This window comes from Zingiber officinale, chromosome 10A, assembly GCF_018446385.1.
Source record: "Zingiber officinale cultivar Zhangliang chromosome 10A, Zo_v1.1, whole genome shotgun sequence".
Lineage (NCBI taxonomy): Eukaryota > Viridiplantae > Streptophyta > Magnoliopsida > Zingiberales > Zingiberaceae > Zingiber > Zingiber officinale.
This window is the reverse complement of record NC_056004.1, coordinates 22,679,012-22,694,253: the sequence shown is the minus strand read 5'-3', so window position 1 is coordinate 22,694,253 and position 15,242 is coordinate 22,679,012. Positions and strand designations below refer to the sequence as shown.

The following is a 15,242-nucleotide window of genomic DNA, read 5'->3' as shown; positions in this document are numbered from 1 at the left end:
AGGCTGGGGGGTTTATAGTCGTCGGTCCAACTCTAGAGTTTAACGTCGCCGCTCGACGGTCTTTAGGCCGGGGGGTTTATAGTCGCCGGTTCGACTCTAGAGTTTAACATCGCCGCTCGACGTTCTTCAGGCCGGGGGGTTTATAGTCGCCGATTTGACTCTAGAGTTTAACGTCACCGCTCGACGGTCTTCAAGCCGGGGGGTTTATAGTCGCCGATCCGACTCTAGAGTTTAACGTCGCCGCTTGACGGTCTTCAGGCCGGGGGGGTTTATAGTCGCCGGTTCGACTCTAGAGTTTAACGTCGTCGCTCGACGGTCTTCAGGTCGGGGGGTTTATAGTCGCCGGTCCGACTCTAGAGTTTAACGTCGTCGCTCGACGGTATTCAGGCCGAGGGGTTTATAGTTACCGGTTCGACTCTAGAGTTTAACGTCGCCGCTTGACGGTCTTCGGGCCGGGGGGTTTATAGTTGTCGGTCTGACTCTAGAGTTTAACGTTGCCGCTCGACGGTCTTCAAGCCGGGGGGTTTATAGTCGCCGGTTCGACTCTAGAGTTTAACGTCGCTGCTCGACGGTCTTCAGGCCGGGGGGTTTATAGTTGCCGCTCGACGGCTTGATGGAGTGTAGCCATTTGGCGCAAACCAGTTATACCCTTGTGTGTCATGAATTACTTCCTGTGATCAAAGGATACCGAAAAACGGAAATACACTTAATGAATTATATTGGCACACCTTTCAACCAGCTCGGTACGGCTGGAGATGGTTATCGCTCCATTGTCGTTCTAGCTGTCGTCCGTCTTCGTCTTCAAGGTAATAGGCACCCGATCGAAGCTTTTCGACAACCTTGAAGGGCCCAGCCTAGGGAGCCTCCAGCTTGCTCACATCGCCAACCGGCTTTACCTTCTTCCATACAAGGTCACCGACATGGAATGCCATGGGAATTACTCGCCTGTTGTAATTCTGCTTCATTCTCTGCCGGTACACCATTAGCCAGACGACTGCTTTGGCTCGTGCTTCGTCTATCAAGTCCAGCTCCAGCTCTCTCCGCTCGGCGTTACTTGCGTCGTACTGTTGCACCCGATCGGATTCTACTTCGACCTCCACGGGAACGAAAGCCTCTCCTCCATACACCAAGTGGAAAGGCATGACCCCCGTTCCTTCCTTAGGGGTAGTGCGAATCACCCATAACACACCGGGTAGCTCATCTACCCAGCTGTCACCGACATGGTCGAGTCGAACTCGAAGAATCCGAAGGATCTCCCGATTGGTGACCTCGACCTGCCCGTTGCTTTGCGGATAGGCTACAGAGATGAAGTGTTGCTGTATGTCGTACCCCTCGCACCATTCTCGGAGCTGTTGTCTGACAAACTGCCACCCATTGTCAGACACTAGCCGACGTGGAATACCGAACCGACATATTATGTGCTGCTAGATGAACTTCTTGACCATCTGCTTGGTTATTTTCGCCAATGGCTCGACCTCGACCCATTTGGAGAAGTAGTCCACCGCCATAAGTAAAAACTTCCGCTGCCCGGTCGCCATCAGGAAAGGTCCCACAATATCCATGCCCCACTAGTCGAATGGGCAGGATACTGTAGACGCCTTCATCTCCTCAGTGGGCCGATGGGTGGAGTTGTGATATTTCTGACAGGAAAGGCATGTGGCGACGGTCCGAGCGGCATCTTCCTGGAGGGTCGGCCAAAAGTACCCGGCTAGCAGAATCTTCCTTGCCAACGAGCGGTCGCCCGGGTGTCCTCCACAAGACCCTTGATGTACTTCTTGCAAAATATAGTCCACATCCTCCGGACCAACACATTTGAGCAGAGGCCTGGAGAACGCTTTTTTGTAGAGTTGGCGCCAATGAGGACGAACCGACCAGATCTCCTCCTAAGCAGATGCGCTTCCTCCCGATCGGAGGGTGCTGCTCCTGACTTCAGAAATTCTGCTATAGCCTGTTAGAGTGTATACTAAATGCCTAGCTTTTGGTATAAACATTTATCTAGAAATAAGAATCACATTGGTCAAATGTTTACATTTATGATAAATGTAGTTGTTCAATTAATTTATATTGTAGATAACATGGTGTGTGGTGTCACACACAGAGGATCACGTTATCAGTACCTTATAAATTATAAACAGTAGCTCACGACCATAATGGAAAGGAACAAACCATTGGAAGGTCGTAGTGTAATTAGGTATTAGTTTATCTTAACTATATAATTACACTAGTACACTTAGAGTGTATTGAGTAGGACCATTAGAGGTCATTTCTTTTATACTGACTTTATAAAGAAACAAAGACCTCAGTTATTATGGAAGTGTGTGCTCTTAATCCTAATATAATAACAAGCACATATATTTGATATTTATTTCTTTAATTTATCAATGGGTGAGATTTAGTTCGATGAATCAATAAGCCCGATAAGTTGGGAAATGATATCACTTATAGTGTGTGTTGTTGATTATAGAAGGAAACTGTGTCCTAGTGATCTAGGTTGAGAATGTCCCCAAGAGGAGCTCATAAGGATTGTCATGTTAAACCCTGCAGGTGGACTTAGTCCGACATGACGATGAAGTTGAGTGGTACTACTCTTGGAGCTAGATATTAATTAAGTGAGTTGTCAGTAACTTACTTAATTAGTGGACATTTGTTATCTTAAACACAGGGAGACTAACACACTCATGATAAGAATGAGCCCAAAATGTAATTTGGGATTGATGCGGTAGTTCAATAATAGTTCTCTAGTGGAATGAATTATTATTGATAAAATTAAGTTGTGTGTTCGGGGCGAGCACGGGATGCTTAATTTTATCGGGAGACCAAAACCAATTCCTCCTCTCGGTCCCTATCGTAGCCTCTTAATTATAGAGTACTATACCCACCTATACCCACCTTCTTACCCATCCTATAGGGGCCGGCCAAGCTAGGGCCGGCCATGGGTATATTCATGGGTGAATTCATGTGGTCGTCCCTATTAAAATAAAAAGGAATTTTAATTTTAAAATTTTTATTATGTGGATAATATAATTTAAAAGAGAGTTTAAAAATTTAAATCCTTCCTTTTATAAGATTCTACAAAAGATTAAGAGAAGAGTTAAAATCTCTTTCCTTATTTGTAGATTAAAAGATTGATTTTAATTTTGGTAAAAACTTTCCTTTTAATTATATTCATGATTTAAAAGAAAGTTTAAAAATTAAAAATTCTCTTTTATTAGTTTCTACAAAAGATTAAAAAAAGATTTAATATCTTTCCTTATTTGTAGATTGAAAGGAGATTTTAATTTTTAGAGATAACTTTCCTTTTTGGAAATTATCCACATGTTTAAAGAAAGATTTTAATTTATAAAATTTCTTTTATTAACCAATCATGAAGGGATTAAAATTATTGGAGAAATTTTTATAAATTTCTAGAAACAAATTAGGAAGTTTTAATTTTTTTAATTAAAACTCTCCTTGTTTTGGGGAGAAGAGTGGCCGGCCATTATAATTTGAAAGAGAAAATTATTTTAATTAAATAAATTTTCCTTTTCAATGGCAAAAGAATTAAGGAATTTTTATTAAATTTTCCTTATTTGCCAAGACCAAGGATTAAAAGAGGGGTAGAGGAAGCTTCAAGGTGAACGACTCTATTCTATTTTCCTCTCTTTTCTCTTTGGGTGTGGCGGCCCTTTCTTTCCTCTCCTCTCCTTTGTGTGGCGAAACCTTCTCATGGTGGAGATATCTTTGGTGGCCGGATCTAAGAAGGAGAAGAAGGAGAGAAAAGAAGCCTCTTTTCTAGCATCCCTTGGAGCATGGTGGTGGTGGCCGAACCTCTTCATCCTAGGAGAAGTTTTGATGGCCGAAACTTGTAAGGAAGAAGAAGGTGCTTGGTGGTTCTCATCTCGGAAGATCGTTGCCCACACAACGTCCGAGGTTAGAAGAGGAATACGGTAGAAGATCAAGAGGTCTTTCTAAAAGGTATAACTAGTAATTTTTGTTTCCGCATCATACTAGTTATTTTTGGAAATAATACTAAATACAAGAGGCATACGATTCTAAACTTTCGAATTTGTTTTCGATATAGTGTTCTTTTGTTTTTCTTTCCCTTGTGATTTGATTGTTCTTTTCGGTTAACCTAAAGTTATTTTAGGAAATTAAATATTAGCTTTCTATAAAAGGTTTTGTCTAGTCGGTGGTGGTTGCTCCCATATCCAAGAAGGCCATGTGCCTCGCCACGTCAGTACTGGGAACCAATTATGGAAATTAATATTTAATGGAATTAATAACTTAAGGTGACTTGGGTCGAACGTGTTAAGTTCCGCAGGAGATCCAAGTCAAAACCTAAAAGAACAAATAGATTAAGTTTTGGATCAAACGTGTTAAGTTCCGCAGGCGATCCAAAATTTAATTTAAAAGAACACATGGTAGCTAGGAAAAGGTTCAGACCTTTGTACAAAATTTTTGTACAGTGGAACCTCTAGGTTTTCCGAGTAGCAACCAACATAGCCATCCGCTAGTCATTTGGAAATGTGAGCCCCTCCATCCGGTCGATGTGGTCGACCAGAGATACCTGCTCGATCGGCTGTTGAATGACGATCGGTGATATCGAGCTGGCAAGCTTAGCCAGTTCATCTGCAGCCTGATTCTCCGCTCGGGGGATCTTCTGGATGAGCACCTCTCGAAAACTGGCCTATGGTTTTTCGAAGGCTTCCGCATAAAGCTTGAGCCTAACACTGCTTATCTCGAATGCTCCCGAAAGTTGCCGAGCAGCCAACTGTGAATCTGAATGAATCAAGACCCTGTTGGCTCCCACATGCCGAGCGGCATGCAGGCCCGCTATCAGTGCCTCATACTCTGCTTCATTATTGGTCGCTCGATAATTCAGCCGTACGGACAAGTGCATCCGTTCTTCGTGGAGGGAGATTAACAGCACACCGATCCCACTTCCTTGCCGAGTGGATGATCCGTCCACGTACACCTTCCAAGTGGCTTTGGGCTCGGGATCTTGCACCTCAATGACAAAGTCTGCTAACGACTGCGCCTTGATGGTCGTCCGGGGCTGATACCGTATGTCGAATTCACTAAGTTCTGTGGTCCATTTGATTAGCCGATCGGAAGCCTCTAGATTGAGAAGGACCCTTCCCAAGGGGTTGTTCGTCATCACAACGATCGGGTGCACCAGGAAATAAGGGCGGAGCTTCCGAGCGGCAAGTACCAGTGCAAAAGCCAACTTCTAGAGACCAGTGTAGCGAGACTCAACATCCTTTAGTAGGTGGCTTAAGAAGTACACACGTTGTCCCTCACCGTCCGGCCTCACAAGAGCCGACCTGACAGCATATTCAGTCCAGGACAAGTAAACTCTAAGGGGCTCCCCGGCGACCGGCTTGGCTAACACAGGTAAGGAATTGAGATATACTTTGAGCTCTTCGAAGGCCTTGTCGCACTCCGCATCCCATTGGAACTTGGTAGCTCGGTGCAGAATCTTGAAAAAGGGAAAGCTCTGGTCGACGGTCTTCGAGATAAATCTGGACAGCGCGGTTATTCGTCCTATGAGGCGCTGAGCTTCCTTTAGGTTTATGGGAGGCGACATGTCTTGCAGCGCTTTCACTTTACTAGGATTTGCCTCTATGGCCTGCTCGGTAACGATGTACCCCAGAAAGCGCTCACTCTTTACTCCGAACAGACACTTCTGGAGATTTAGCTTGACCCCGTATGTCCTCAGCATCCCGAAGGTTTCTTATATATATGCACAAAGGTTGACCGCTCAGATTGATTTAATAAGTACGTCATCAACGTATACCTCCAGGTTTCGCTCGATCTGCTTCCGGAACACTTTGTTCATGAGCCGCTAGTATGTGGCACCGGCGTTCTTTAGTCCAAACGGCATTACGTTGTAGCAGTAGGTGTCGTCCGCTGTAATGATACTCACTTTCTCCTGGTCTTCTCAGGCAAGCGGCACTTGGTGGTAAGCATCCAACATGCATATCAGCTCGCATCCAGCGGTTGAGTCTACCATCTGGTCAATTCGGGGCAGAGGGTAAAAGTCTTTTGGGCACACCCTATTCATATCCCATAAGTCGATGCAGACCCTCCACTTATTACCTAGTTTGGAGACCAGCACCACATTCGCTAGCCAGCTTGGGAACTGCACCTCTCGTATGTGGTCAGCCTCCATGATTTTCTCGACTTCCGCTCAGATGATGACGTTCTACTCGGCACTAAAGTCCCGCTTCTTCTGCTTGACGGGACGAGCGTCCGGACGGACATGGAGCTCATGCTGTGCGACTCTCGGCGAGATGACTGGTAGCTCATGTGTTGACCACGCAAAGACGTCGTTGTTGCGTTGTAGGCACCTGATCAGCTCCTCCTTCGGGCCCACTTCCAAGTCTGATGCAACGAAGGTGGTGGCCTCCGGTCGGCCATCCCGGATATGCACTTCTTCTTTTTCTTCATAAACTAAGGTGGGAGGCCTTTCAGTTATAGCATTTACCTCGATCCGGGGGGCCTTCCGAGTGGACCTCGACTCAGCTCGGACCATCTCCACATAACAGCATCGTGCTGCCAACTGATCGCCTCTGACCTCTCCCACTTGGTCTTCGACAGGGAACTTGATCTTTTGATAAAATGTCGAGACGACAGTCCAGAATTCACTGAGGGCTGGTGGCCCAAAATGACGTTGTACACCGAGTGCGCGTCCACTACGATGAAGTTAGTGGTCCGCGTCCTTCTGAGCGGCTCTTCACCGAGCGAAATAACCAATTTCATCTGGTCGACCGGCTGAACCTCATTACCAGTGAATCCGAACAGAGGTGTTGTCATAGGCAGCAGCTCAGCCCTATCGATCTGAAGCTAGTCGAACGCCTTCTTGAAGATGATGTTGACTGAGCTCCTTTTGTCAATAAAGATGCAATGAATAGTGTAGTTTGCTATTACCGCTCGGATGATGAGGGCGTCGTCGTGAGATACTTCAACTCCCTCGAGGTCGCCAGGGCCGAAGCTGATCTCGGGCCCGTTCGCCTTCTCTAGGCTGCATCCCACGGCATGGATCTCCAGCCGTCGGGCGTACGACTTGCGGGCTCAGTTGGAGTCACCGCTGGTTGGCCCACCAGCAATGATGTTAATTTCCCCCCGAGCGGTGTTGCTTCTATTTTCTTCCTCCCGAGCAGACAGTCTGGCTCGCTCATGGGAGGCTCGAGGGTTGCTTCTTGGTTGGTGCGGGTGTCGCTGCTCGGGTGACTGTCTGGATTCTCGTCGTCCGGTATTTTGATGATTATGCCGCCGGTCAGGCGAAGGCGATCGGCGGCGATAGCTCATTGGCTTAGTGACCGGGGCGAGACTCCGACAGTCGCCGGTGTTGTGGGTTACCGACTAATGAATTGAACAAAACATGGGAGTCCATACCTTTCCTTTAGGCTTAGGTCGTTCGGCCGCCACGTGTTGGACAACGTGCGACCTTGATTTTTGATGCGGCCTCATCCCCTCGACCCGGGGTCCTCTGGATGGTTGATGAATGTCTTGAGGCCTCCGCTCGGCCGGCGCTGCTACCTCTGTCGGTGTTTCCTTTTTACGGGTCGCTTGCGCCTAGGGGTGTCAAAAATGAACCCGACCCGACGACCCAACCCGAGTCGACCCGAAAAAAATCAGGTTCGGGTTGGGCATTTTCGGGTTCGGGTCGGGTTCGGGTTGGAGGGTTGAAGAGTAAAAAAATTTCGGGTTGGGTCGGGTTGGGTTCGGGTTGACCCGGGTTGGCTTAAATATAGAGTTTTTTGGGTCTTTTTGGGGTTAAATCAAATTTTATTTTAAAAATATAGATGTTTTTATGTATATTAATATCATATTTGTATGATAATGATGGAGTATTGAGATAAAAGTGAAAAATTATAGGGAAAATAGCCCAAAAAAGTCGTTTTGAATCGGATTTTCGGGTTATATGGGTCGGGTTCGGGTTGATCGGGTTGGTCGGGTTCGGGTTCGGGTTGAGGTGTTTTGGGTTGAACTCGGGTTCGGGTCGGATTCGGGTTGGGTTAAAAAAAAAAAAAAAACTCAACCCGACCCAACTCGACCCGACCCACCCGAATTGACACCCCTACTTGCGCCTCCTCTAAGTTGATGTATTCGCTCGCCTTTTTCAGCATATGGTCATAGTTGCACGGCGGTTTCCTGATGAGCGAGCGGAAGAAGTCGCAATCCATCAGCCCCTGGGTGAAGGCATGCATCATGGTCTCGGATGAGACTGCAGGAATGTCCAGAGCGGCCTGATTGAATCGCTGGATGTAAGCTCGAAGAGTCTCTATGACCCCTTGCTTCATGGAGAACAGACTGACGCTGGTCTTTTGGTAGCGCCTGTTGCTCGCAAAGTGGTGGAGGAAGACCGTCCGGGAATCCTTAAAACTTCGAATCGATCTATCCGGCAACCTCCGGAACCAACGTTGTGCGGAGCTAGACAGGGTGGTGAGGAAGACCCTGCATTTGACTCTGTCGGTGTATTGATGGAGAGTAGCGGCGTTGTCAAACTTATCGAGGTGGTCGTCCAGGTCGATTGTACCATTGTACTCTCCGATCGCTAGAGAAGCGTAGTGCTTTGGGAGCGGGTCTTATAGGATCGCCTCAGAGAACTGGCGATTGATCCACTCGGGGGATAACTTGGTTCGAGGCGGCCTCCCCTTCCTAGCATCCCGTACGGGCGCTTCATCGGATGATCCCTGGTTGGCTTAGGCCAGCTCGGACGGAGTGTGGAACAGGGCTCGATGGAATGGAATAGGGGCAGTGGATGCCTCTCCTGGTGTGTCGGTCTGCCCTATATTCTGCGCCCATGTAGAAAATTGCTCCGGTCGATCTTCCAGTGCTACTCGGCCACCTGACGCTGAGGTGGCCTGCTGTGTCAGCCGCTCGGCGTAAGCCTTTTGTTGCTGCTCCACTATCTTCGCTGTTCGCGCCTGGATGAGCGCGTCGAGCTCTTCTTGGGAGAGAGTCACGGTGTGTTGACGTCCAGCTTCTTCCATCGTCTCGGCTCCGGATCCAGGTGCGTTCCCACAGACGGCGCCAATTTGATCATGTCCGGGTGCTAAGTTGATAGACGCTGGGGATGTGGCGCTCTCGTAGACGGCGTATGAAGCTCCGACTGGCGTGAGCCTCCGGTGAAAACCTGCAAGCACAAAACTGAGCCGGGAAGGGGTTCCCGGCGACAACCCTCCGACGCTCAAGTCAGCTCCGGCGAGAAGAGATCGAGGCAGAGTAACGAGAATGAAGAATGTAGCTACAGTAGATGAGAATGCATACCTCCGTCGAAGGTTGGGGGCCCTTATATAGGGCTCCCAGGGGCGCGTGCATGCTTTTCGAGGCGTGCTCGCTCCTCAAAGCATACCTAGAAATGGCCGTGTCAGAAAAGTACGCCTGACGCCATACCTCAATTGTCCGAACATATCCCTGACGTGACAGTGGAAGCTTCTACCGTACGATTCTCTGTCTGGTTCGGCCGCCGACCATGCCATCTGTCGGTGGCGCTTGTCTTGAGGAAGATATAGCCAGATGTTATTTTTGTCGGTATCAGGGCCGAGCGGAAGGGACGCTCGGCCCGTCAATCACCCGGTCGTTCGATGGGTATCACGGCTGAGCCGAGCGGGTCGTCCGCTCGACCGAGGGCGACTGGCGCGGTCCTCTGAACAAAAAGGAGTCCTGCTTAGCTTGTGAGCGTTGAAAGCTCGACATAACGGTCGAGCTGTCAAAGCGTCGGCTCGGGCGTGGTCCTTTGAACAAAAAGGAGTCCTGCTTAGCTTGTGAGCATCGGAAGCTCGGCATAACGGCCGAGCTGTCAAAGCGCTGGCTCGGGCGCTGTCCGAGCCGATCGCTCAGGTAGGTTGACTTTGACTGCGACTGCCACGGGGTCGTTGACCATCATCCGGGTGGGCCCCCCTTTCTTACCACCAGATCAAGTATGTATCTTAAGACTCCTAAGAAATAGCTGAAATGAAGAAAAAAATCATATACAAGTGTTGTTGGTAGTTTAATGCACACTATGTTGTGTACTCATCCTGATATAAGCTATGATGTTGACTTAGTTAGTCGTTTTCAATTAAACTCAGGATTAAGACACTAGCAAGCGGTGAAGAGGATTTTAAAATACCTCAAAAAGGATAATAGATTATTATATCTATTTCCAAGGATCTATGATGAGCCTGAGGGGCTATACAAATGCGGATTCCTTGAAAGGACTATTTAGGCAATAACTTAGTAAAATGATCTGTAAGCATAGTACTATAAGAATACTCAAGAATTATCACTTTCTTGCCCATAATATCCATAACAAAATTATACTTAATTCTATATGCTTGTCTTTGCTGTGATATTTTGGATCCTTAGCTTGACTGTCACAATACACTGTAACAGGACTCCCACTGTCCTCAGTAATCTTTAAATACTTCAGGAATCTTTTTAACTAGACAAATTATTGCACAATTGATGCGCAAGCCACATGACTTCCATTGTCGATAAGGCTACACAAGCCTAGCCATATAGCTTCTATTGTCGACAAGGCTACACAAGCCAAGCCACACAACTTCCATTATTGACAAGGCTACATAAGCCTACCTCTTGCTATTTTATGAGATGACACCACCATTTAGCAAGAAGGTATATCCAAATGTGGATTTTTTATCATCAAGGTCTCTTAGGAAGTCTTTGTGAGTTCATAAAATGTAACACATTATAAAATGCCATGATCTATTCAGTGTATATGTTGTTACATTTTGGATTAAAGTCTCGATGAGCATGTTGGCAGGTTGAGATTGATACATTCACATGGACAATCATCTCTATTTGTTAAGTATAAATAGAGGTAAGACCGTTACTTATGGGACAACTTATGTAACTGTGAATAAAGATATAGCTATAAGTTAACGTCGTCTTGATAATTGTGTCAAGATGAGATCATTTATGTAATGATCGAAGTAAATATACCCACTATTTACTGAATCTTCTTAACGCCTGATTGGAATTCATATGTTGAATTCAGGATTAGACATTAGGTATGTCTAGATTGAAATATGTACGATGTTAAAATTTGAGAAAAACATGTGCTCTTTTTAGTAAAGAGAATAACATCGTAGTATATGATTCATACCACATGTGCTATGACGACAAGAAGGGTAGTAGGAGAATGAATCTTTACTTCTCTACTATGTGAGACCCTTGAGATTATAAGTTAATCTCAATTTTACCCTAAGTGACTATTTAGTTTTCTACTTGAAGTTATAATCAGTGTCTGCTACTTTAACATGTTTCCTATTGACTATGGATGATTCGGTCTATGGATCATAACTAAGAAAGTGACTGATTAGAATGGATAAATTCTAGCTAAAAATGGAAATTAAATAGATTTGCATCTTTTGATGTTATTCACTGGTCGACCCATTTCTGTTATGTATAGAAATAATTGTGAATATTGAATATGAAATATGCTCTTGACATAATAGTCATTATGAGAGATTAGAGATGTTCATATTAATGTAAATGAAGATTATTTAATTTGGGTAAATTACAAGACATAGATATCTCTATGATAATAGTTGTGTGCCACTGGGAGATTGGATGTTTCCTGGATAACGGATATGTACCGCTAGGAAAGAGGCTATGTACCATTATTTATAGATTGACTTGGATGAGTGGGAGATGTTGGAGTTAAGAAGATAAAAGGGCACCCATTCTCCTTCATCTTCTAGCCCATTCAATTCCACCATTAATAGAGGGAGAGGAAGAGTCATTTTCCTCTAATATATATGCGTCCAAGCCAAAGAAGAAAAGGGGAGCTTGCGGGGGCCTGCTATGTGCGAGGTTTGTGCAAAGTTAGAGAGAAAGGGTTCGTCCCATACGTGAAAGGTCTCTATGCAAGGTTCGTTTGTGTGCACAATATTGTAAGAGGAGAACATCCATTATAGAGGGATTTGGCTCATGGAATCTTGAAGAGTTTTCCGATTTGTTCATGATCGTTCTTCCAACGACAAGTTACTCTTCGATATCTTCTCCGATCTTCTTCTCTGAGCATCACTGTGAGTTTTTTATTTTGTACGAAAAGCGAAGATCAAGATCTACTAAGAGAGATCACTGTGAATTTTACAGTTGTTATATTTATGTATTTTTCATACTTTAGAACTATCAACATATAATCCCGATCTTAAATATTACACTAAACTCTAATTAAATTCTAAAACCATAGCTTAATACAAATAAAAAATATATATAATTGATAACTAAGGTAACATTTCATCATAAATCAATTTTTTTAAAACAAATTAATCATCCTAATTAATTAATAAGTGTGATTTTATTTTATGATATAATAATTAGATCTTTTAACGATTAATCAAGGGGTCTAAGGTTCAATCGAGTTTTAATTGTGATATATTGCAAGAGATTTTTCCTCTAGTGAGAAGCAGGTCTAAAAAAATTGTCCATCTAGATAAGTTTCTATGAGTACTTTTTCATTTACTTTAATGATCGATGAAAATTTTTTATAAGATCAGATTAATCAATTTTAAAATTAATCAATTCGAATAGCTCGATACCTCGTACCAATTAAAAAAATATTATTATTATTATCTTTCTAAAAGCTGAAACTCATGGATTAACTTAGTGATCTCTTCCCACCTCCTCAACTTCTCTTACGCTACACGTGTTTCTCAAGTGCACATCTAATAACATGCAATTAATGATAAATTTTAATAGTCAAAAATTTGAGTAGCTAGAAAATAAATAATCAATACTTTTTCCTTAATATTATAGACACATAAAATATAATATTATTTGAACATCGTTAATAATAATTAAAAAATTAGAAGAAAAAGAATTCATTCTAAAGACATCTGTGAAAAGTTTATAGGATATAATTTATACTATAAATCTCCTAATATAAATCCCTTTTTCATTATATAGATGGGATTTATAATTTTTTTAATAAACTTATATCAAAATTTTAGAATCAGGTTTATAAAAAATATTAATGGAGAGAGAATAAAGAGAGAATTTTAAAATAAATGAAATTTTGAAAAGAGAGAGATTTTATGATAATAGAGAGTGATTTTTAAAAGAAGTAAGATTTTTAACTTTTGATATAATAATAATATGATGAAATATAAATTTTTTTTAAGAGGTTTAGAGATATCCTAATCTATGAGATTCTAACCTTTAACATTAATTGGATGTCAAGTAACATTATAATAAATAAGACTAAAAGTCGTTTTCCAACCGGCTTAATTTGGCGCATGGCATGCCATCGGATCGGGTCATTCTTCACGTGGACCAACTGCGCATATTAATTAATTTTGGGCAATCAAGGAAGCTGCGTCAAGAAACGGATTTGCCGATGAGAACGATAAATGATAGTTAATTTGTTATGCTTGCGTCGGAATTGAAATGCAAGGAATACTTCATTTTTCTTCCTTGGAATTTTGTGGAGTTGACTAACTGTTAATTTTTCTAACACCGGCGTTGACCCGTTCTCCGTCTTATTTATTTGGTTTCGTTATTGGTGCCACTCGCAAATCATATTTTAAAGGGCTTTTTATATTTTAATAATTTAATTGTCTAAGTTTCATTCGATTAATTAGGAAACCAGATCGACCTTTCTAATTTATTTACCAAGTAAATCCAAAATGTAATTTAAATATTAAAATTTTGTATGTTTATTTCATGTAACTAACTCTTGTTTTTTTTTATGCGCTTCTAATGTCTCTCATATGTAAGAACCATTGAGACTTCCATGCGCATGATGATCTGAATACAACAAAAATAAATAGAAAATAAATATAAAGTGTTCCATTAATACCTGTCATCTTAATTAATATATATTAGTTTAAATGTAAATATAAAGTATTTTATTTTAATTGATCAGATTTTTAATCATTTAGTATTATCCTGCTAAATTATACATTCAATAATATTTCTTATTGGGCTCTGACAGGAATCTCAACCTCACTAAATTTTTTTAATAAAGAAATTTAATAAGAAAAAAAAAAGAAAACGGTTGAACGTAGGCACTCTGCTCCAGTGGTTTTATTAAACCTGCTAAGCAAATTGCGTTGGTTGGTGCCCGTCTTCCTTGATCCCGGGTTAAGTTTTTTTTTTTTTTATCCCCGGTTAGGTTATCTGCTAATAATATTAATAATATTCATTTTAAACCAAAAATGAAACTTAATTCCACCAGAAAATCAAATAAAGCAACGAACGCAGCTCTTTCTCTCATTTATTTTCGATAATGTCCAAATAATTGCTCTATTTTTAGAATAAATAAATAAATAATGACAAAAGCCATAAATAACTGCCCTACTAATTACGTCTCCTCGCTTCTCAGAGTCACATGCCCCAGCGACCACGCCAAGCCGCGGACGCCAAATCCAGACTTCAAATTCGATTCATAACGGACACGTCCGCGATATTGATTTTGGAGAAGTGGGCTAAGGAAAGCTTGGCGTCCGTGATGGTGACGTCACAGGTGGGTGCCCTCAGAACCCGCTCCCATTCTTTTATTTTTTTTTAAATTTTATTTGCAGTTGTTACTTTAATCCTCAATCCTATAAAAAAAACCACCACGGCCATCCCTATATAAGCCCCCGACTCAATCCTCTCCTCCTGCCCAAAACACCCTTATTTTTCATCGCTTTCCCCAAAATATCCCTATCAAATTCTCTCCCCTGATGGATTGTTCCGGCGAGCTCAAGCGCCACTTCGAGGAGGCTGACGAGGCAGTGTCGCCGGAGGTGAAGCGCCTCAGAGCCGACCTACTCTTTGACATACTCGACGACGACGCCGGCCCTACCGGCGAGCAGGACCTTGAGTTTGTCATGAAGAGCTTGGAGGAGGAGATCGGCCTCCCGGCCCCTGCTCCGCTTCCCGTCTCGCAGCTCTCGGAGGAGAGATATGAGGTGGTGGCGCAGCCTGATATAGGGTTCTTGTTCGAGGCCTCTGACGATGAGCTCGGACTCCCGCCGACCGACGCCCCGTCGTCTGCGGACGAGCGCGGGGTTGCCGCGGAGGAGGAGGTCGGGGTTTCGGTGGACGCTGAGGTTGCCGGGGTCGGCCAGATCTGGGGGCCCGACGACGCTGCCGACGGGTTCGGCCTCTGGATGCAGCCGGAGGAGCCGGAGGAGGCAACCGTGGCGACTGAGGATGCAATAGCGTTGGATGGCGCACTGTTTGATTACACCGATGAGGTTTCCGGACCGTACGATATATCTGATCAAACGTGGCGAACTGAGTCGCTCCCTGCCGTCTGA

At 43.8% G+C, this 15,242-nt stretch overlaps 1 protein-coding gene across 1 annotated transcript; it reads left to right on the top strand.

Annotated features, from left to right (window-relative positions):
* The first annotated feature begins 14,663 nt into the window (after positions 1 to 14,663).
* Positions 14,664 to 15,242, top strand: LOC122026511. Its single transcript, XM_042585251.1, has one exon. It carries the CDS (start codon positions 14,664 to 14,666, stop codon positions 15,240 to 15,242), a length of 579 nt encoding a protein of 192 aa, XP_042441185.1.

Excerpts from the sequence above, each read along its gene's own strand:
- LOC122026511 (XM_042585251.1), top strand. The coding sequence starts at position 14,664 with ATGGATTGTTCCGGCGAGCTCAAGCGCCACTTCGAGGAGGCTGACGAG.